The 10,534-nt window shown below is 45.1% G+C and overlaps 1 protein-coding gene across 1 annotated transcript; it reads right to left on the reverse strand.

Moving 5' to 3' along the window:
- Positions 1-124: 124 nt before the first annotated feature.
- On the reverse strand, positions 125-892 carry LOC147638712 (uncharacterized). Its single transcript, XM_086798802.1, has one exon. The coding sequence runs from the start codon at positions 890-892 to the stop codon at positions 125-127; it is 768 nt and encodes a 255-aa protein (XP_086654928.1).
- Between the last annotated feature and the right edge of the window lie 9,642 nt (positions 893-10,534).

Below are 10,534 nucleotides of genomic sequence, written 5' to 3' on the forward strand. Positions count from 1 at the left end.
CCTACCTATGCTTTAATGACTCCTCTAGTGACAATCTATATTCTGAAGAAATCCTCAGTGTCGGAACCACAAACTCCATGGGAACAACCGCTTCTATCCCATACACCAATCAAAATGACACCAATCAGAATGGCATCATGCCAGTGGACACTTTAAAAGCAGTCCGAAAGGACCACAGAGCTGAATCTAATTTATCATCCCAATCCTTATAGTGATCTGCCACTATTTTCTTCAAAATCTTGAGCAAAATCTTGTTTGAACTCTCCACCTGTCCATTTGCCTGCTCTGCAAATGATACGGGGATGATTTCTTGTGTACCATCATGTGAGTCCTGGTCAACTCCTGAATTACTGAATTTAAAAAATGTGTCCCCCTGATCAGAGACCAACTCCATAGGACATCCAAACCTAGACATTATGTTCTTGTATAGGAACCTTGCTACACTAGCTGCCTTGTTGTCTCTCAAAGCCACTGCCTCTACCCATTTTGTGGTAGCCACTAGTATATACCTGGCACCTGTTCTGCTAGCTCTTGGCTTAATTGGTCCTACAAAGTCAAGCCCCCATTTTTGAAATGGTTGATCTTGCATTCTATCCGATGATCCTGGCTGTTCCATTTTCTGACACTGTAGACACTCTCTGGAGAACTTATGAGCATCTTTAAGTACAAGAGGCCACCATAAACCAGCCTGCAGGATTTTTCGGCCTGTAATCTCTCCTGAGAAATGTCCGCCAGCATTGCCACTATGAGCCTCCTTCAATACAGCTTCCTGCTCTTCATCAAGCACACACCTGCATATAATCTGATCAATACCTCTTCTGTGCAAACATCCTGCAATGACTAGAAAAGGTCTGCTCTTCAAAGCAAACTTCTTTTTCTGATCCGCTGTCATTTGCGTTGGCAGCATTCCATCTAGCAAAAAATTCAGCATCTCATCATACCAGTTTTCAGCTTAAAAAGTCCGAACAGCATAGAGACTGGCATCAGGTAACTGATCTGAAACTCCAACTGCTGCTTCACCATGCTCAATTCGACTCAAATAGTCTGCAATTGCATGTAACTTGCCTAGAGTATGAATAATAGTAAAATCAAATTCCTGCAACAAGAGCATCCACCGTGCCAGCCTCCCTGTCAACTGGGGCTTCTTCACCAAATACAGCAAAGCTTGGTGGTCAACATGGAAAACCACTTTGTTGCTCAATAGATAATGTCTGAACTTCCTTAATGCATAGACCATGCCCAAAGCTTCTCTCTCAGTCACTGTGTGTGTAGTTCTTCTGAGCTGGTGACAACATTTTACTTGCATAATAGATAGGCCGGTACCATCCTTTCTGCTTTTCCTGCATTAAAACAGCTCCGATTGCAACATCCGATGCATCTACAAACACATGAAAAGGTAAAAGCCAATCTGGTGGCTGCAATATTGGTGCTACCACCAATATTTTCTTTAGAATTTCAAATGCATTCTTTTGTGCCTCTCCCCAGACATATGGAATGTCTTTTTTGGTGAGATGAGACAATGGGGCACAAATATCCGCCAGATAGCGCAAGTATCTACAATGCCATTTAATCTGACCCAAAAACCTCATTAACTCTTTCAGATTCTTTGGAGGTTGAGCTTCTTGAACTGCTCGGATCTTGTCAGAATCGACCAGCATTCCTTCTGCTAAAATAATATGTCCTAACAGCTTTCCTCTGCGGTCTACTATTGCGCATTTGAATGGATTTAGGGACATTCTAAACAGCTTGCATCTTTGCAATATCTCCAAATGCAATGATTATTCCCAAACACTGAGAAATCATCCATGAAAATCCTCATGAAATCTGTAAGATATGGCCCAAATGTTCTGAATGCTGCTTTTGAAAAAGACGGGGGGCCATTCTTTAACCCAAAACTCATCACTGTGTGTATACACAAATGCTCCCCACTCTGTTATGAATGCAATTTTCTCCATGTCTTCTTCTACCATGCTAATCTGATTATACCCTGAGAATCCGTCCAAAAAACTGTACATTTCATGGCCAGCAACATCATCAAGCAATGTGTCTACAAATGGTAGGGGAAATGGATCAGTTATAGTAGCTGCATTCAACTTCCTATAATCCACACAAACCCTCAGCTTTCCTGATTTTTTCAGAACTACTACAATGGGGGAAAGCCATGCTACCTGATCCACTGGCTTAATAAACCCTGCTTTTAGGAGCTTATCCAATTCCTCCTTCACTTGTCGTGCATAATTCGGATTCATGCGGTAACGCTGTTACACCACTGGTATAGCATCCTCTTTAAGATTAATCTGATGCTGATGAATCTGTGGATCCATCCCTTTCATATCAGTGTAGTCCCAAGCAAACACATCAATAAACTCCTGCAGCAACTTCTTCAACTGCTCCTTAAAATCGGAATCTAGGTGCACACTAACCTTGACAACCCTTGGATTGTCCATTGTACCCAGATCTAAATCTTGCAATTCATCTTCTTTTACTCTAGAACTCTTTCCCAGAGTATGTTCATACAATGCCTCTGCCTGCTTTAATAGCTTCTCCAGCATCCTTTTTTTCGGAGTCCTTGCTCTGAACATCCAAAATCTGAGAAGTTGTTTCCTCCTTGGAGATTTCCTTCAGGTCAGACCCTTTTGGGCCTTCCAACTCCACTTGAGCACACTGAAGATTAGATTTCCCTGTGAACCAGTACCTATCCATAATGTCAATGACATCCACTTCAAAAACAGGCACTACTATCGGATTTGCTTTAAGATAATCCTCTTCCTCATCATCTGTGACTTGCGATGCCAAGTTGATTGCTTGAACATATAGAGGCTTAATTTCCTTTGCTAAAATTGCTTTATCAGTCATGCTAACCTTCACTGTTTTGGAGCCTTTCTTAAGAGCAATTTCATCCTTCTCCCAGTCTTGCTTAAGTTTTGCTGTGCGGAACCAAGGTCTCACCAATAACATTGGGTAAGCTCCTCGTGTGTCTTCCAATTTTAAGACCACAAAATTTACTTTGAATGACAAACCAAAAATCAGTACCTCTTGGTGTCGTAACATCCCGATAGGCTGGACCCTCCTCTGATCCGCCATCTGCACTGAAAGGAGCTGGTTGCAACTCCATCTGCACTGAAAGGAGCTGGTTGCAACTCCATCTGCACTGAAAGGAGCTGGTTGCAACTCCATCTGCACTGAAAGGAGCTGGTTGCAACTCCATCTGCTTCAATTTTAGAAACTCCTCTTCAGGTAAGATGTTCACTCCAGAACCTCCATCTAATAAAACCTTAGTAAAGTCCTTCCCCTGAAACTTAAGATTTATGGTAGGAACTCTCCAATCCACATCTCAAGGTGACATGTTGCATACTTCTACCTCTAATGCTTCTGGCCTCTTCCTTGCAGTTTTTGTCTTTAAATATTGGCACTATTGTGAGCAATTGATCCAAAGTGATATTTAAAGGAGTATGCATTAATTCTTCAAAGAGTGAAACTGAACCAACCTCATCTTTATATATTGACACTATGTTGAGCAATTGATCCAAAGTGATATTTAAAGGAGTATGCATTAATTCTTCAAAGAGTGAAACTGAACCAACCTCATCCTTCTTCTTTTCATCTTCCCAAGCTACTTGTTTCTTCTTTTGCATCTTCTTCAACTGTTACAATGACTGCTCTCGAACATCCTTTTGTTCCTTCCCAATCCAATGGAGACTTCAGCTTCTGAGATCTGGTTACTGCTGCCATCACGTCAACATTATCTTTCTTTGCACAATTGGAACAATCACATGCCATTTGCATTGCTGACACTGATTTCTCTTGTAAACACTTCCTTCCTTCACTCTTTGGGATATCAGATGGCGGACTCACCACAGGCTAAATTTTTATTAACACAAGGTTCACCTGTGGAGAGCAGGATTCTCTTCCTGTCTAGGCTGTTGGTGTGGAGCCTGATTTTGATTATCATACTCATTCCAATTATTCCTCCATTCATTCCACCAAAGAACTCTTCCTCTTCCTCTATTCCATTGTCTATTTGGAGGTCTCCATTGATTTCTGTAATCCTGAGTTGGAGGATACCAATTTTGATTTCCTCTCGGTTGGACTTCTGGGGCAACTTGCACCACTGCTGCCTGAGTCTCCTATCTTTGCTTCTGAATCCGATCTGGAACTGGACCTCTATACCGTGGATTATACCAACAGTTTGATGTTAGATGACCATCCCTCTCACAAATATGACAGTGAGGTTTATCAGATGATGAAATCCCCATTTCTTTTATCTTTTTGGATACTAATAACTAATCCAATTCCTAAGTTCCTTTGTCTTGCTTCTTCCTCTTTGTCTTGCTCTTTTCCTCCTCTTTTTTCTTCTTCTTGTCTTTCTTCCTCTTTGTCTTTTTATTCTTCTTTTTAGATTTCTTTTTCTTTGATTTTCTCTTTTCATCATCAGAGCTATCTGAATCTGAATCAGAATCTTCAGAATCATCTGAATCAGAATCCGACTCGGAATCTAAATCACTGTCCAAATCACTGTCGGAGTCATCCTTCAATGTACCATATCTCTTCTCCACTCTAGCAGCTGTTTCTACTAGATCATCCATTCCTGCAGCCACATCCACACTGGCTACTGCAAACCTTATGGTTTTCCTCAAACCCTTCAAAAAGTATCCAGCTAACATTTCTAGGGTTGGTCTTTCTGCCGCCTCCAATCTATTAACCAATTGGGTAAATTTCTGAGCATAATCCTGCACCAACATCTTCTTCTGTTCAATTCTCTTTATCTTGCGCAACACATCATTCGGTGTCTTTTCCTTTCTGAACCTAGCCAAAAATGCTCCCTTCAAATCATTGTATGTTGCAAAGTGATTTGGGGCAAAATGGCCAAACCATTCAATAGCTTTTCCTCCAAAAGTAGCCTCGAACTGATGCATCTTGTCAGCATCACCATATACTCCAGCCAATCCGCTAGCCTGCCAATCTGCTTCAAATTCAGCAACATGACAATCGGGGTCCTTCTTTTCCGGTCCCTTGAACATTTCAAACTTGACTTTGAGATCAGCGATTGCCCCTCGATGTGCCATTCCGAGTGCTATTGGAACTACCTTAGGTTAAAGTTTTCCTTTTACCAGAAGAGGATCAAACTGTAACCACTTTCTTGAAATCAATGGTCGTACTGCAGCGACACCCACCAATTGAGCAACACCCCTTGCCCAGTCCTCCTGTGTTCTTGCGGACTGTCCTCCTAACTGACTTGAATCATTGTCCTCTGAATCATTTTCTTGTTGTCCACCTCTGCTCATTCAATATGAACATTATAGACAAGATAACAAGGAATAAACGCTCCCTACATCATTCACTCTCTACAGCTTTACGGACAGGTTCAATGCATATACAACTAGGTTGCTATCCACCCGGATGACCGTGCCAAGACAACATTTGTTACCCAGTGGGGTTACCTACCTCTACAACAAAACGTTGTTCGGGTTGTGCAACGCCTCGGCCACATTCCAACGCATACTTACCACCATTTTTTAGGAATTTCTTCTCAGCTTCCTTCGTGCATGCATTGATGGCTTTTCCAACTTCACTCATACTCACCTATCCACCTACCTTGAAGCTTTTGCTGAGCACCTTTTCCAATTACCTTTGGTCTTTGCTAAATGTCGGTCTTGTAGGTTTAGGATTTACACAGATCTGCTAAGCTATAGCTAAGGTTGATGGAAGATATCTTGAGAGAGAGAGAAAGAAAAAAAGAAAGAAAGCTGTATTAACATCTACTAGAGGCCGAACAACTCGACCTATGAGACAAATCAATGTACAACTATCAATGTCTTCTGGATGTCCAAAAAAAAAAGGACAAAATGAACATGAAATAAACTATAAAAGTATTGACCTAGTGGGGGGGGTGTGATGCATGGAGCACTACTACTAGAGGCTCAGTATGCAACCTTTATGCGCAGGGTATACAAGAATGCAATGCAAATCTATCTAGCTCCAACTAGTACCATAATAGGGGTGTAATATGTGATACATAAGCGATGGCAAGGCAAAAATACCTCGGAGCATGATCTCCGGGTGTGAGTGTAAGTGAGCTAGCCGCTCTTGGATATAGTGCTGATGTTGAGCCCGTATCTCCGTGATCTCCCTCTGATGTAGTCGAGAGTCTGGTAGCCTGGTGTTCTCGGTCTCCGTCTGGCTCCGAGGTCCACAGTGCGCTGAAGTGTAACCCCCCTCCTGTGTCAGGATAGGCACTGGGATAGATCTCTGGAAGAAATCAATGAGCTAGAGCTGTCACCCACCTCTCCCTGTGGTATTAGTCCGTAGTTAGCAGTGTCTCTCTGTGGCATTGTGTCTCTAGCAAGAACTGGCCAAATCTGCACTGGTCTGCAGACTCCATGATCTGGCGGAGTGAGGGATGTCCACTGAAGATAGTGGTGTATCTCTCTCTAATGACACTATATGCTGTGCATCTGCATACATAATGTTCCTCACTCTCAACCTCCTCCTGGCATAGTCTGCATATCCTCTCTGCTCTGGGGATCTGTGCTACCCTACCTACCTCAATCTCAAGCTAGTGTGATGACACTCTGAGTTGGCCACAATCACCACTCTCGGGGACTGTGAGGAGGCATGTACACATCCATGTATCCAGGTCTTTATATGAATCCATCTGCTGAGATACGCATAAACTGATCTCTGTAGTATAGCATCTTTGGCAGTAGAGGCTGACTGGGTGTAATCCAAGTCTCTTGAGTGTATCGCTGCCATAAATCCTATCGAAGGACTCTGTTCCTCTCACTGTGAGAGAGCTGGATATGTGGTGCATGTATATCATACTAGAAAGGTGGCAGGGGATCTATGTCAAGACCATGCTGAGTGAGCCACTATATCATCTGTGAATACCATGATCTCCTATCTCCATCTCTGCGAGCTGCCTAGATGCCTTAAAAGCTCTATGTGAGAGTCGATCTGATGGCATATCTCTGATCCTCTGTATGAAGTAGATCGTCTGGGGAAGAGGGCCTCTACTATCATAGGAGGTGCAACAAACTCCGTCGTCCAGACAATGTCATGTGGGACACGGAGGGTTTGCTGTGCAGATCGTCCGTGAGAGCATGAGAATCTGAGGCCTCTCTATCTGAGACCATGTGGAGGTGGCGAGCCCAGTGCCCATACTGCTGCAGCATACATCAAAGCAGGGGTGACTAGTGTGTCAAACAACCACCCCTTCGTGCGGGGCTCCTGGAAGTGTGCCTGGTGACACCATCTCTCTACCATGGCCAGAGCTGCATACCCTCATGTGAGTATATCCCTGGCTACCTCTGCCATAGTAAATCTTCATGGTGGCGAAGTCGTAAATGTAATCCCCAGGTACACATATGAGTCTACTACCTCTCCCTGGCTACCTCTGCCATAGTAAATCTTCATGGTGGCGAAGTCGTAAATGTAATCCCCAGGTACACATATGAGTCTACTACCTCTCCTGCTAGTGTGAAGATGGAACCGACCCTGAGGTGTGGAAAATCATGCCCTTGGTTTTTCCAAGGTTCACTATAAGCCCCCTCTGTTTGCAGAAGTCATCACAAGTGCATGGAGATGGTGCTATAGTCCCATCCGCAACTCAAAGACCAGAATAATATCATCTACATATAGCATAATGTGGACTGTGGTACCTGAGATGTCTACCCCCCCGTCCCCACCACTGTGACCAATGAAGTCAGCCACCTCATCGATGTATAGCCCAAATAGTGTAGGAGAGAGTGGGCATCCTTGCTTCACACCTATGGTGCTAGCAATAACATCAGATAGCCCCTCGGGGCATCGTATGCACCCAAAGACCTACTCATATAAAGCATAGATGCCCCAAACCATCTCTGATGGGATCCCCATGATTGTAGGCACTGGAAGAGTCTCTCTTGTGGCACCGTGTCAAATGCTTTGTGGAAATCCACAAATCAATAGTATAATCTCTTCTCCCGTGCCCTAGCCTGGTCAATCAGACATCTTAGAGTGAATATATGGTCAATAGTGGAGAAAGCTTGTCGGAGGCCAGCCTGCCGCCGTGGTGCTTGCAGTCCCTCCTTCTCTACATATGAGCTCAACTCTGCCTCGAGCACTACGCCATAAAGTTTGGCCAATGTATGACCAATCATGATAGTCCTGTAGTTTGCTGGGGTCTAGCATGTCTCCCGCTTTGTGGAGAGGCATGATGGTGTGCATAGTCCACTCAGCTAGTAGGCCCTCCACTAGTGCACTATTATAAAGAGGTGAGCAACAAAGGATCCTAGTGTGTCAGCTGCATAAAAAAGATGCTCACTCTATATACCTATGTGGTCAACCGATCTCCCATGCTGTAATAACCGGCGGATAGCTCTCTCTACCATCGAGGCGGTAAAGAAAGTAGAGGTGGTAGGGCGGGATTCTTGTGGTGGGGCTGTGGTATGGGTGGCTGCTGAGGGATATGGTAGAGGCTCTTTGCATATGTGTGCCATGTGTGTGGATCCTTAATCGGGGTACGAGGGCGAGGCTCTCTCATCCTGCGCCATGCAATGGCTGCATCTCTGCTCATGAGTAGGTGGTATATATCCTAGTACTGTGCCTCCTCATATGCACGCCTCTTACGGCATGTGAGGATCCTCATCTGTCGGCTCACCTGTCTCTGTGTAATGGTCCCCAGTGCTCTCTGGGCATGGAGGTGTCTATATAGCTCTCTGCACTCATCATCATACCACACCGATTCTGGGGCATGCTCCCAGATCTATCTGTGTGTGCAATGTGTGTATGATGGGGGATGCTGCGGGTGGCGGCTGTATGTAGTAAAGATGACAGTTGGGTGGTGAGTGAGTCTAGAGGTGACAGGGGATCCATCTGGAATAGCCCGTCATATACATGATGGTCATATATGTCTACCAAGTCATGGGTGAAGTAGAAAGTTGTATACGATGCCTGTGTGGGCTGTGTGGGTGCTGGTGTGGAGCTGGCTAGTGACAGTTTGAGGTACGTGTGATCCGCACCAATAGGACAGGGGGGATGGTGAAAGATGTCACTGCCTGTGTGGTCTCCATGGACCCCATGATATAGTCCACTGTGCTACCCCCTGATCGTGGAAAGCATGTCAATGCTCTTGAATCCTGCCACTATCTCATCCCGTTATAAATAACGAGATGGTGTGGCGCTCCCAGCTCAAGTGATGACCATATCTGGTGTTATCTGGCCCCATGTCCTCTCTGACACCCTGCAAGCTCCCGTGTCCTCCATCTCTAGTGTGTGCATCACCTAAGGGTGCTCAAAATCATAAATGTCGCACTATTGGCTCTGTGTTTGTGCATTGAAGTCCCCCATAAGGAGGACTTCCCCTAGGTTGGAGTAGTGTATGATCTCATCTGAAAGGCCTACATATGGTGACTCTCCCAATGGCCGTGTGTCCTTCTCTCCCCGCCTCTACTCTCATCCTCTGCTGTCATGGCATATCTCGATCCTCTAGGAGAGAGAAGTAGCATAGACCAATGTATAACACCCTATCTGCTAAGAGCTATAGTCTAATCCACATGTATCTAGCCTCCTGGTGGTTACGTGCTACCACCTGTAGGCACTCCTGTAGCTCTCTCTTAAAGAGTACAGCTATACCTCCAGATCCTCTCGATGTGATGTGCCGTGTGGTCCCCCTGTATGTAAACTCCCACTCATAGCCCTCTACTTTGGGTAGCCCCCTCTCTGGGCTCTGGTGCGGCGTCTCTACAAGTAGTATGATGTCCCGTCCCTCCATGACCTCCTCCATCCTCCCAGGATGTGTCCAAAGTGCTCCATTGCAGTTCCAAACTGCTATGTGTATCTGTGAATCTGTATCCTCCATAGCTGATGTCCCATAGGCCGCCTCACGCTAATCGATGGCCTTGCCATCGATGATGACACGGCCATTGCAATAGAATGCTCTCTTGCCCTCTTTTCGGGCCTGTAGGACTCTCGGCATACATGTTTTCTTGTGTTCTATCTGCATCCTTGTAAGGTCGTCATCCAAATAGATGGGATCTCCCTGTAATCCTCATAGAATCACCCTCTTCCTCATGAAGGTGACCCTCTCCGTCTCTCCTGCAAACTGTAGGATGAGGGCTCGCTTGCGTGTTGAGTCTTTCCCAGCTCTCCATGCTTTGGTGAAGGGGAGAGGGTCCTCTTCCCTGTAGCCGAGTTTCATGCATAGAAACTGTCCATCTTTCTCAGGAGTGGAGTCGGGTGTCTCGGCTATTCCTGTGACTCGAATGTTGAGGCAGCATGCATGCCTCATCTTCTCCTCCTCAATGGTGGTGTGAATGATTTGGTGTTCTTCCCTTTGAGTCTCCTCCCTTACTTCTTTACGGATGTTCTTCTTCACCACCTCAACCCATCCTAACTGCTTGGCTTTGAGTTTTCCCTCCATGTCCTTTGTGATCTCCTTGTGAGAGTGTTGTCATTGATCTCCCCTTCTTCCTTCTCAGTGTTCTTGACGGCTACTAGTTCCATTTTCAATGCACTCACCTCCTCCTTGAGTGCTGTGTTCTCTTGTTCAAGGTCC

Source organism: Cibotium barometz, chromosome 5 (genome assembly GCF_041138505.1).
Source record: "Cibotium barometz isolate CiBa-2024 chromosome 5, ASM4113850v1, whole genome shotgun sequence".
In the NCBI taxonomy this organism is placed as follows: Eukaryota; Viridiplantae; Streptophyta; class Polypodiopsida; order Cyatheales; family Cibotiaceae; genus Cibotium; species Cibotium barometz.